This window comes from Chenopodium quinoa, unplaced genomic scaffold, assembly GCF_001683475.1.
Source record: "Chenopodium quinoa cultivar QQ74 unplaced genomic scaffold, ASM168347v1, whole genome shotgun sequence".
NCBI lineage: Eukaryota > Viridiplantae > Streptophyta > Magnoliopsida > Caryophyllales > Amaranthaceae > Chenopodium > Chenopodium quinoa.
This window is the reverse complement of record NW_018743518.1, coordinates 1,525,075-1,538,447: the sequence shown is the minus strand read 5'-3', so window position 1 is coordinate 1,538,447 and position 13,373 is coordinate 1,525,075. Positions and strand designations below refer to the sequence as shown.

Sequence of the window (13,373 nt, the reverse complement as noted above, 5' to 3'; positions counted from 1 at the left end):
CATAGGGACCATTTAAACTTGTGTTTCTCTATAGTCCAATCACCTCATATAGATATTACTAATGATTGCATTAAAGTCTTTAAAAAAAAAAAAAAAAAAAAACTTCCTCAACATTATATATAAATGTTCCCTATTAGCTTGATGATGAGAAATTATGACAAAAATATGAAGTACGAGTTGGTGAAGTGGTCCTGATTACTAGATCTGTAACTTTCAAACTAATAATATTTCTAAATTTAGGAACTCACCAACTAATAGTTTTTTTTTTTTTTTTTTGTGACACAATATCATAATTCATAAATAATACGGAGTGCAATAATAATAATGGTCACTTGCTCATACTTTAAGGAATAATTAAAAGGAAATCAAACTTAAACAAATACATACCTACTGACGTATGCAAAGCATTACTTTAACTTTATTACAATTAATTTATTACAATTAATTAATTAATTAATACACTTTGCATAGACATACCTTAAAAAAGGACATTTTTTTGGATTATAGGCTATATAAGTGTTTAGTCTAAATGTTGTCAAAAAAAAAAAAAAAAAAAAAAAAAAAACAGAACATAAAGTGTTTAGTCTAAATGGATTAGGTCAGGTAAGCTATATGGGCCTTATGTCCATGGGCTCATTGTATTGATCATCCATGAATTCCAAAATAATGATCGTAACTAAGAAAAAATACATCAATATCAATACTATCTCTGCTTATATTTAATCGTCACCTTACTAGTTCAGATATACACTTACAACTAAAAATGTGACAGATGATTTTATACATGGGAATAGTATAGTATTCGCCATTGGAAACATCAACCTTATAACAGAGAAAGTTTACAGTTATACGAGTAGTAATAAGAGTAAGTAATAATATTATGATGAATGAAGCGTTGTGTTAAATGAGATATTACATGAACCCACACCTAAAACAATGAGCATACATATGTTTTCATGAAACCCACACCACACACTATAAATAGTTAGTCTTTAACACTTAAATATGTGATAAATCATCAATTAATTAGTATTACAACAATTTTAATTAACCTAATCAATTGTATACCTTATATTCCTAACTTCAGCTCTAATTGCATGTTATTGGAAGAATCAATAGTAGTAGTAGAAGAAGAACCATCCTCCAGAAGTTGGGCCGGTAGGTTGAGATCAACACCACATTGGGCCTTGAATCTGACCCAAGTGGAAGCCCAAACAACGATCGCAATGCCGGCTCCTCACTCTTCTCCCAGTGGGACCTCATGTGCCCACCCAAGGCCTGTCCAGTAGGAAACACCTTCAAACAAACACCACACTTGTGGCCCACTCCAAGGCCCAAGCCCAAAGAAAGGCCCAGCCCAATTGCCTCCTCATGACTTGAACCACTTTGCATGATCATACATTGATCATCCTCAACGTCAGTTGCACTCTTGGTAATGGCAAAGCATCCCTTGACATTCTTATGGCTAGCACGGTGACCGCCGAGTTCTTGGTGAGACCCAAATGTCTTCTTACAACTCGAGCACTCAAACCTGGCCGGAGAGGCTAATGCCACGTCAGGGGAGACAGGACCAGCAGCGAGTAAGAGAAGGCTAGCAGCGACCTCATGGTCATCAGTGGTTGTAGTAGGGGTGGGAGGAAGAGAACGGCGTCGAAGATGAGGCGGAGGGTTAATGCCACGCCACTCACGTTCGGGGTGGCATCGCATATGACCGAAAAGAGCCTTCCAGGACCAAAAGGTTTTCCCACCCTCCGTGCATGGTGGTGTGATCTCAGCGGCAGAGGAGTCAGGTTTTTTGTTATATCCTTTATGATAGGATTATATCCTTGGATTTAGATCTCATCAAATTAGACAAATTATTGAAATTAGATGTTGAATTATAGTTAGATAAACATATCATCACTTACGACATCTAAAATATTAAAAGGGTACATTATGTACTAGTTTTGAATGTTCGTCTCAATTATGTGAAAATTCATGAATAATTCTATGAATAAATAACAATCAATTATAAGAAACACATAAATTTAAACTCCTCATAATACCTTCTTCTATATATACATATATGTATATATTTTTAATCTTTTTTTGGATTTTCCACCCATATTGAAGACCTCAAAGCTTTGCTAGATGCTAATCCCCCATTGGATAAAGCTACACAAATTACAAGGAAAAAAAGGTGGAAAATTAAATGGAACCCAGAAAGATTCAGATTCATGTTACATCATCATTTCAGGTGTAGTAACTAATTTATTTAATACAAAATGGAAAGTAGTGGCCACACGGAACTTGGTGATTGGATCAAACAATTAAATTATATTAATATTTTTATAATTTTTATTTTAGCTGTGCAAATTTAGCAAGCACTATACTTTTTTTAATGATAATGAAACTGGTTAATTAATGTAAAACCTGACATTTGGGCTGTCTACTTAATGACAAATATAGAGCATTGGTAAGTGTAACATAAAAATGTCACTTCTTTTGACAACCAGGGGTAATAATCCGAGGTTTCAAGCTTCAAAATATTGTTAATTAATTACAAAGTGAATTAATTATTATAAGTATATTTTTAATTATTGATTAAAGTACAATTTGGTTTATGATGGTGGGAGAGGAGCAGAACATTTTAATAAACAAATTAGAATCTTTTGGAATCCCATTTTTGGTATTGACCATTTCAATTGCAAGAACATGCCGGAATGTAAGCATGTAGCTAACATCTCATTTTGAGAGACATTATATTATGTCAATTTTAAAGATTTCAAAGTAATACTTTTTCAAAAAGATGAGTTTTTGTGTATATATTAGTTAGGGAGTTGTTGGATTTATCTGCTTAATTTGAATTATATACATACACTGAACATAAACTTAACAGACAGAAGCAGTTTAACTTTTATGTGTGAAAATTATTATTATTATTATTATTAGTCTGTAATGGATTAATTTATACCTTTATTAGTATTTAGTGGATGGTAACATGGTGAAGTCTAATTCATGTGAAGATAAAATAGTCTTAGTAAGTCTTGTACGTGGCTAGCCACACGGTGTGGCCACATTGGTTTATGAGAATAATCTTTATTTATATATATGAATAACCCCAATTTTTCATAAGAGTTTCTCCATTTTGTCCATTAAAATAACTTCAATTCATCGTATAAGTAATATCAACTAGTTTAGCAATAAGTAACCCCATTTGTTCATTCGAGTAAATCCTATTTTTTTTTTTCTTTTAAAAAATCAAAGAATGATTCCTTTATGTAAGAGAGTAACCTCTATTTCTCATTTAAGTAATTCACATACGTCAAGATAACCCTATTTTCTCGTCACCGTGAGGTCCGTGACCCCCTATTTTTTAATTAATTGTCTTACATGTGAAGTGGCCACACCATGTGGCTAGCCACATATAAGAATTAAATGTGTATCTCTATTATATTGGTTTATTTAATTCATAAAATTGTAAAGTAGAAAAAGGCATATACGAAGTAGATAGGTTTTAAAAAAGTGATGATTATTACATCTTAATAAGAGTAAGAAAAATATTAGCTTCATAGCCAAGTAAGCCAACTTCAAAGACAAACATTGAACAAAAAGAACATCTGTAATATTAATAAAGAAAATGATAATATAATGTTATGAACATTATTTTTATTCAATCACCATAATCTAAAGGGCAAATTTCAAAAAACATTTCAAAATAAACAATTAACATTATGTCACAAATAAATATACATTTTGACAATCAAAGAACATGAAAATAAAGAACATTATTTAATAGCATGTTCTTTTCACTCTAGGTATATGTTCATTACATGTTAATAGTATGTTATTTTCACTCTAGGTATATGTTCATTTTCTTTTAATAGTATGTTCTTTTCATTGTAACTATATACTGTATATATGTTCATTGTATTTCTATAATATGTTCATTCCGCTTTATAGAATAGGTAAAATACACTTTTATAATCTCAAGTATGGGCGATTTACTTCTAATAATCCCAACTAAGGTTTATTATCTAATTATCCCAACTATGCTATGTGTTTGCCTCCAATGGTCCCAATGATCGGTGACCTGTTGAAAGGGTTTTTTTTTTTTTTTTTTTTTTTTTTTTTTTTTTTTTTTTCCGGTTTTAATCGCCACGTGTCAACACATGAATGGTCCAAAATGGAGAATTAAAAAATAACATAAAAAAAAAAACAAAAGTTCCAACCACCCTTCCCCCACCCTTTAACCTCACCGAAACCCTGCCCACCCCTAAACTTGTTGGAAACCGGTCGTCCAACCCCCTTAACCACCAAAACCGGTGGTTAAGGAGGGTTTTCCGGCGAGGTCAGAGGTGGAGTTAGGGTTTTAGCAAGGTTAGGGTTGGTGCTGGGATTTGGTGGGAGCATGGAATGTGATGTTAGTCAATTGGTGTGGTGTAGGTTAGGAGTTGGAGTGGTGGAGGATAAGGCAGACAACTTTTTTTTAATGTTTTTTTTTTAATTTTTTTTTAAATTTTGGACCAATCACGTATTGACACATGTCATGGTAACCTATTATAACAGGTCGTTGACTTAGTGTTGACCGGTTGGGACTATTGTAAACAAACACATATCATAGTTGGAATTATTAGATAATAAACCTTAGTTGAGATTACTAAAAGTAAATTGTTCATAGTTGGGATTATTAAAGTGTATTTTTCCTATAGAATATGAAAAAGACATTTTACTGCATTTTAATGTACATTGTATTATTTAGATCTACAACTTTTTCTGAATTTGTTTATTTGCTTGCTTTCTTTTTTCAAAATGTTATAATTGGTCAGTCTTCTTCAAGAACTTCATATTGTTTTTCATTGCAACACCAAAACCACATAAATCACAAATTAATTCTCAAATAAAAAATAACCAAAAATTACAATTTTCAACCAAATTTATAAAAAAAAAAAAAACACTTGAACTCAAAATAAACAAGTATGAAGTCGAGTCTGATCTTACCTTTCGTTTTTGTCTATCATCTTGAACAAATTCAAACTCCACATTTGGAGTTTCTTGAAGTTTTGCTTAGGATTTGAGGAATTTTTGGAGAGAGAAACTAACTTTAATTTGGTAAAGAAATAAACTGAAATGTGTTGTAATTATTGTATGGTAAAAGAATAATTACTACTTATCTATTCCTTTTTTTACAAAACTGATGCACAAAAAACTCGCATACATTAGAAATGAACACTATGTTCTTTTCTATAGCCATGTACATTAGGATATAACGTGATGTACATTCCGCCTTTTTTTAAAGCGTTGTTTTGGAGCGTATGCATCATGAGGATGGTGCATCCGCTTGCAGGAACCACGCGTTGCCATATAGCCATATCACATCTCTTTTTTAATTGTCGTATTTTTTAGTTAACTACTCCCGTACTCTGTTCTTTGTTTTTTTTTTTTTTTTTGAAAGATCTGTACTCTGTATTTTAACCAACATTCAAAGCCATCACTGCCAATTCAAGTCCAAAAATTGAACAACCACTCCAGCCCGACTCAAAAGACATGGTGATGGTGAACAGCGAAAACAATACTGCTCACTTCAACAACAACAATAAAGGAGCACGACCTCAACCTTTTTGTACATCCTTAATCACTCTCCTATGGAAAGTAAAGCTTTTTTGGATGATGATGTCATTAACCTATTTAGCACCACTTATAATATCAGTAACTCCTTTGAATACTTTAATGAGTGGTACCCTTTCCACTCCTTTTGTATATGGCTTACTTGGTTATAATTTAAAAAATGCTTCAAATTATAAAATACGGAGTAACAAATATATAAGGTAACATAACAACGGTACATTGGAATAACATATTATTTTAATTTTATGGTACTACAATATATGATTTATTTAATATTACTAGCCCGTCCCTAGATCCGTTGATGCTGATGTTTAAAGCGCCAAATTCACATCATTCTCCAATTTGGTGAGAGCTGAACTCGATGAGTCTGCCATCCTTGAATAAACCAGTATTGCAATGCAAAACTCACTGAATTATCAAATCTGCACTTGGAGAGAGAGCATTTCCTTGGATTTTTTTACGAAATTAAGCGTTATTAGTAAACTATTTACGAATATAGACGCGTGGCCAAACTATTTACGAAACTGAGCTTCTGAGGTAAAACGCTGCCTCGGTCAGCGTTTTTCCTCATTTTTATTTATTTAATTTGTTTTGAATTATGTATTTTGTGAAATACAAAATAAAAAATAAAAAAAACTGAAATACACAAAAACGCTGCCTCAGTCAGCGTTTTTGTGTTAGGCTATAACAGGCCTTAAAACGCTGACTCAGGCAGCGTTTCATTAATACTATAAACACGCTGCCTCAGTCAGCGGTTTTGCCTGGTATATTCTTCCAGGCAGACGCAACGCATTCACTCTTCCTCAAAACTAAAAACTCAAACTCTCTCTTCCTCAAAGCTCTGCCGTTGCCGTCGCTGCCGCTGCCGCTGCCGCCGCCGCCTGCTGCCTGCCACCGTCGCCGCCGCCTACTGCCTGCTGCCGCCGCGCCTCTCCTCTTCTTTATAATCACATTTTTGGTACTTCTCACTTATTTGTTTTTAAAATTTTAAAACCTAGGTTAGTTTGATAATTATATAGTACATTGTTTTAATTTGATAATGTTGTTGATTATTCTAAGTTAGTTTGATGTAAATTGATAATTATGTTGATAATTCTAAGTTAGTTTGTTGTAATTTGATAATAGTTTAGTATAAAAGCCCTAAATTGATGTTAGTTTAGTAAGAAAGTTTATGATGAAATTGTGGGAATGTTTGGTAAAAATGTTGAAAATGTTGATGAAATTGTTGATATTGTTGATGAAATTGTTGATATTGTTGATGAAATTGTTGTTTTAATTTGATAAAATAGCCTACATTGTCGTTTAATTACGAAAATTATGTTATGTAGAATACGTTGGTTGTTAGTGTGAATATGTTCGTTGTGTACTTTGTTTTGGTTGTTATGTGAATATGGTTAATTATGTTTGTAGTGTGAATTTCTTGGTTGTTATTGTGCGAATTGGTGGAGATTGCATGCATAGACATACTGTTAACTTTCAGTTAAGAACGTGCACATGCAATAAACCACGGATCTTCCACCTCCCATGTTCTCATGTTCTAGCAGTTTGTGTGAAGTATTCGATATCAGAGCGGCCATGGGTGGACCGGGTACTGCAATCAGAGGCCTACGCAAACACATACGCTCCCAAATTCTGGCCTATCCCTTGTGAGACGACATGGAGAGAGAATGGAGGGCCTAAACTCATTCCCGACAACAGCATGGTACGAGGACAAGGTCGCCCTAAGTCAAGACGCATACGCAATGAAATGGATGAGACCAACCGTCCCGCGAGAAAATGCGGCCTCTGTCACCAGCAGGGTCACAACAAGAGATCGTGTCCCTCTAGATCGACCGGGCACTAATTTTTTATTTTTTCTGTTATCTGTTTTGAGGTCGTCGAGGGTCACCTACCAGATCGAGTCATGCGACAGTTTGGACTACGACAGACTGTCCCCTAGCAGTGTGACACTAGTGCCCGGCTGCACCGCATTGACCGTCGGGGAAAGAGCGACAGGAACTGGCGGACAGAGCATGCCCAGAACATTGACTTGTGGCATCGACGGTTGGAGTTCGTCGTCACTGGTGACCCCATCTACGGCGTTATGGATCCATACGATCCATACATGGAGTGGTACATGCGGATTACACGGCGTTTCATCAACCCCAGCTACACACCGTCATCCGCACATTACCATCCATCCTTTGACGTGATCAGGGGATATGTAAGTGTATTTGATTAACTTATTTTTATCAATTTTAAATTTGTATATCATTCAACTAATTCATCCTTAATTACTGCAGGCGTTGGATATGACGGTGATGGTTGACGCACTGTCGGACGTCCTTCCAGGCATACCTGAGCCGCCCAGAGCACAGGTCGAGCGGGTGCGAGATATGGGCATGGCTACCTTGCAGAGATATGGTCACGCCTATCTCGTCCACCCCCGGGACGATCATGGCGGCCACTCTAGTCACTCACAGTTCGAGGCTGGCCAGAGTAGCTGTGGGGGTGATCCTTCGTCATTCACGGGCGCAGAGGAGTACGACATTCGCAGTTCCGCGCCCCTACGTCATCCTGATGACCCATCTTTCAGCCAGCTGACTCCGCCAGTACGCCCGAACCCATTTACCATGGTCCGTCACTACAGCCGTCGTCAAAGGCCGAGAGTGGACATACAGGATAGAGAGCCGTTACACCAAATTGATGAGTCAGAATAGGATAGAATTATCTGATTTATTTGCTGTAATGACCTTCTCTAGTTTGTTGTACATAACACTTACATTACATTATTATTTTAATAATTATTTGAATAAATTTATGTCTTGTTTGAATTTCAAATTCCTTATTTGTCCACGTTTGACTCATTTCGTTCAAAATAAATTGTGGATGTGGAGGTGGTGGATGTGGAGGAGGATGGGTGGTGGAGGTGGTGGAGGATGTGGAGGAGGAGGGTGGTGGAGGTGTTGGAGGATGTGGAGGAGGAGGGTGGTGGTGGTGGTGGATGTGGAGGAGGGTGGTGGTGGTGGTGGTGGTGGATGTGGAGGAGGAGGGTGGTGGATGTGGTGGATTTGGAGGAGGAGGGTGGTGGATGTGGAGGAGGAGGGTGATGGTGGTGGTGGATGTGGTGGAGGAGGGTGATGGTGGTGGTGGATGTGGAGGAGGAGGGTGATGGTGGTGGTGGATGTGGAGGAGGGTGGTGGTGGTGGTGGATGTGGAGGAGGAGGGTGATGGTGGTGGTGGATGTGGAGGAGGGTGGTGGTGGTGGTGGTGGATGTGGAGGAGGAGGGTGGTGGATGTGGTGGATTTGGAGGAGGAGGGTGGTGGATGTGGAGGAGGAGGGTGATGGTGGTGGTGGATATGGAGGAGGAGGGTGGTGGTGGTGGTGGATGTGGAGGAGGAGGGTGATGGTGGTGGTGGATGTGGAGGAGGAGGGTGGTGGTGGTGGTGGATGTGGAGGAGGAGGGTGGTGGATGTGGAGGAGGAGGGTGGTGGATGTGGAGGAGGAGGGTGTGGTGGTGGTGGATGTGGAGGAGGAGGGTGATGTGGTGGTGGTGGATGTGGAGGAGGAGGGTGGTGGTGTGGTGGATGTGGAGGAGGAGGGTGGTGGTGGTGGAGGAGGGGGGGTGTGGAGGAGGAGGGTGATGGTGGTGGTGGATATGGAGGAGGAGGGTGGTGGTGGATGTGGAGGAGGAGGGTGATGGTGGTGGTGGATATGGAGGAGGAGGGTGGTGGTGGATGTGGAGGAGGAGGGTGATGGTGGTGGTGGATGTGGAGGAGGAGGGTGGTGGTGGTGGTGGATGTGGAGGAGGAGGGTGGTGGATGTGGTGGATTTGGAGGAGGAGGGTGGTGGATGTGGAGGAGGAGGGTGATGGTGGTGGTGGATGTGGAGGAGGAGGGTGGTGGTGTTGGTGGATGTGCACTGGCTGCTGTTGGGGGCCTGTTGTTGCTGCCTTCAGCCAGCAGATAAAACGCTGACTGAGGCAGCGTTTTATGCTTAGGTGTAAAACGCTGACTCAGTCAGCGCGTTTTTCTCTGTTATGTATACAAAAAAAACGCTGACTGAGTCAGCGTTTTACTGTATTTCCAATTTTTTTTTTATTGGTCATAGTTTAAACTTCTTAATTAATTTTTCTAAATACGGAGTGTATAAGAATTCAATTAACTTCTCCAAAAGAAGAGGGGCGGGGGACCAAAAGAAAAAACAAAAAATACGTTAAGAGATGATTGAATGATTGTCAATTTTACTCCAAGGTAAGAAAGGGACTATATATACCAACACAATGCTACAATTCTGAAAAGTCAATTCCATATTTCATTGGACATTAAGTAGCTATTCTAAGATGAGTCACTTTATAATAGCAATACAAATTCGTAGAGCTTTTATAAGCAAGTGACATCACCCTATAATCCTCAGAGGTATGAATTATTACCAAGATGTATTAACATTAAATGTTCTCTTACAACGAAATAGATTAAATATTACTTAGATAAAGTTATTTATACTTACCATCAAGTAAAGCTTCTGTAGTTGCGGAAAGGAATTCAGAAGGCGGGGAAAATTCTTTAACATGTCAACTTCAGCATCATCGTCAAAATATAGATTTAACCCCACAACACGCCGAAATAATGTGGATGGATGAGCAGGTAATACATGAATCTGAAACAAATGAGGGTTATAATGAATCCAGAGAAAGCACACTAGCCAAGAACAAAAGACAAAGTGTTAAATGTTTTTTACGCACCAAAGAATACATTCCTTGGAGAATAAGTGTTTCTAGGGATGGAATAGAAGTAGCATATTGTCGGAAAATACGTTTTATTCCTTCGTAGTTATCATCAATGATAACCACATTACAGCTTTCCAGCTTTGCAGCACTCAAGAAAGAGATTTTAACACCTCCCATGCCACGAAAATCAAAGAATTTTAGACTCTTGGCATTAAGTTCTAATTCAAGCCGGCTATAGATATGATGAATCACCAAGGAGCTCAGTCGCTGCAAGTTATCACCAATGCACAATTTTTCAGGAAGATTACACCACCTAATTCGTAATCATTCAATTGTCGAAGAATTTGAAAGCAACCATTGTAACTGATTTCCCTCTAAAAACACATAATACAAATCCAGGCGAACCAATTTATTGAACCTGAAGTCAATATGAAGCTTCAAGTTGCACGCATCGAGACGTAGATTCTTCAAACAAGGTAATTGGGAAAGAAAGGAACAAGTGATAGTATACAAAACCCTAAGCTTCAAGTGTTCGCAAGTCATAATTTGACAAAGTGAATCACTATGACCAGCACAAACGAACTGGAGGGTAAGGCTTTCAAGGCGCTTTTTAGAAGCAAATCTAATCCAATAGTCTACATGACTAGCATATTCCTTGGTAAAGCAAAATGATAGGCGAAAAGACGAGATCTCATGATTGCCACACTTTAGTAAGACCTTATTCACCCTCTTCACATATGCTTGTCTGTAAAATTCACACCCATCTTCAAGACAACAGCCATTGTATCCGGATATTACTTGCCAATTCAAGTCAAGATTTGATAACAATGACCAAATATTTTTCCACTGTTTTGATAATGTAGTTATCCTCACAACATCGCGTAATGTCATGTGTGTGAGAATGCAAGACAAAAGCTCATTTGGGAGTTGAGTGAAGCGATCCTCGTGATTAGCCAGAATCTCACCATCCAATTTCTTGTAGCCGTCATTGGACGTATCATCAACCTGATCAGCCGGAGACTCACCATTCAATTTCTTGTAGCCGTCATTGTACGTATCATCAACCTAAGCAACAAAACCTTAGTACAAAAATTCAATTATTTCTATAAATATAAATAACAATTTTTTTTTTACTTATAAGTTATAACACCACAAAGAAAGCATAGAAATGGATTATAACACCACAAAAAAATAATTAAAATTAAATAAAAAAAAAAAATCACCACCACTTAACAGATTCTTGGATGGAATCCATTGTTGGGTGGGACCCACTACGTACACGTGTCACTAATGCATGGCATGGGTTTTAAAGCTAGCAAAACAAGTGGCATAAAGAAAGCGGGAAAAAACATGCGATACCTTGCTAGAAATTGTGTGATTGCCCACAAAACATCCCAAACGTATTGCACAAAATCCACACAAAACACCTGCAGCTATAATCAAGGATGGAGACATATTGACAAGCATCTGCGGATAAAAGATGTTCAATGATTAAAATTGTAAACAACGTATGGAGTATATCAATAAAAATCTATACTATACTTGGTGTATTAGAACGCAAGGGCAAAAATTGATGCGCACCACGTCTCCAATTCACCATGACACCATATCATTAACAACAAGGCATTTCTTTAACCTATTTTACTTTCCTGTAAAGAATAGTACAAATGAAAGCATGAAGAATCAAAGTTGCATCCTTTAGGTTGTTGAGTAACATTTTCACCTTTATAATTAGAACTCCAATATTCAAATAAGAATATAAATGGAGAAAATCAAGTACGTAACACTATGCCAACGATTATCAATTATAAAAGATGTTCAATGATTAATTGTAAACAACGTATGGAGTATATCAATAAAATTTATACTATACTTGGTGTATTTTAGATCACAAGGGGAAAAATTGATGTTTGGCAACAATCTTGAGGTAAAGACCACTTCATTGCCATTGCAAGTGAAGGAGGTAATAATATACAGCAATTTAACAATAAAAAATAGATAATTTCATTCACCCAATATAATTGCAAATCAAAACTACAAATTTAATTAGTGGAACAGGGGTAATTAACTACAGCTCAAAACTTTAGGAGATAAACCCCTGATTTTCAATTCAAATAAAGCCCTAATATTGAAAATCAAATGTTAAAGCTTTATTTAGAGTTAGATTCCTGATAAACAGAAAGTCTTCCGAAAAAATATGAAAGTTTTATCATTGCAAATCAAAATTCCAAATTTAATTCACGGGACAATGGAAATTTAATTTGGAGCGCGATAAAAAAAGATGATGAACCTGTGCGTTAGTCCCAATGGTGACAGGGCCACGATTCTGGATCAAATTGAAGAGATTTTGAGCAACGGAGGTGGCCTCAGAGTAAGGAACTTTAGGGTTTATCTTCCTCAGATTCTCACCTTGTTTCTTCGACATTCTCTCCTAAATTGAATTCTATCGAATTTAATTTTTTGATAATTTGGGGAGGGAATGATTCATATGATATTCGTCGGTCTTGATTTTGAAACAGTAAATTAGGGTTTCTGGCCTCCTGAGGTTTGGTCTTCGAGTGGAGACTGTGAGACTGTAAGAGTGAAAACTACTGCACGATGGTCATGAATCTCATCATTCACGAACTGAGGATCCGTTTTTTTTTGTGTTTAACTGGGGATCCATTTTTGAGGATTATAGAGTGGAGGGACGGTTTGTGGGTTTGATCTTCACCTCACCCCTCTTATGATAGGAGGGGCACTTCCCGTATTATATCGTGTTAAAAAAATAATACTTGATTAGTCATAATGTCTAGTTTCATAATATAATTTTGTTATAATTTTTCCTAATAGAGTAATAGACAATTAAAAATATTAATGGTCAAAGTTGCGTCTCAGCAAATGTGCCGGTCAAAGTGATGCATTTACAAAAAAATAAAGGGTGTAATAAATAAATAAAAAAAATTAATTGACTAATTATGGTTTATGTTTGTGGAGGTAAATTTTTTGACTGGATTGTGTGAATAATACGTAATACACTTACCTCTATTTTTGTTAGTTGACACGTATTCCTTTTTA

General features: G+C 37.1%; 2 protein-coding genes across 2 annotated transcripts; both read right to left on the bottom strand.

Annotated features, from left to right (window-relative positions):
* Nucleotides 1–1,069: 1,069 nt before the first annotated feature.
* Nucleotides 1,070–2,419, bottom strand: LOC110740150 (zinc finger protein ZAT3-like). The gene is given in 3 exon segments (XM_021920644.1): nt 1,070–1,204; nt 1,207–1,805; nt 2,413–2,419. Coding segments are annotated over 3 exon segments (741 nt in total).
* A 7,934-nt stretch (nt 2,420–10,353) lies between these two features.
* LOC110739943 (F-box/FBD/LRR-repeat protein At5g56420-like) lies at nt 10,354–13,015 on the bottom strand. Its single transcript, XM_021920419.1, has 3 exons — nt 12,607–13,015; nt 11,676–11,783; nt 10,354–11,381 (listed from the first exon to the last, which is right to left on the bottom strand). The coding sequence occupies exons 1-3, from the start codon at nt 12,739–12,741 to the stop codon at nt 10,641–10,643; spliced, it is 984 nt and encodes a 327-aa protein (XP_021776111.1). The 5' UTR covers nt 12,742–13,015; the 3' UTR covers nt 10,354–10,640.
* Nucleotides 13,016–13,373: the final 358 nt, after the last annotated feature.

Coding starts and splice junctions, on each gene's coding strand:
- LOC110739943 (XM_021920419.1), bottom strand. CDS start 12,741: ATGTCGAAGAAACAAGGTGAGAATCTGAGGAAGATAAACCCTAAAGTT. Junction 11,784..12,606: donor CCATTGGGACTAACGCACAG/GTTCATCATCTT, acceptor TTTTATCCGCAG/ATGCTTGTCAATATGTCTCC. Junction 11,382..11,675: donor ATCACACAATTTCTAGCAAG/GTATCGCATGTT, acceptor TTTGTTGCTTAG/GTTGATGATACGTACAATGA.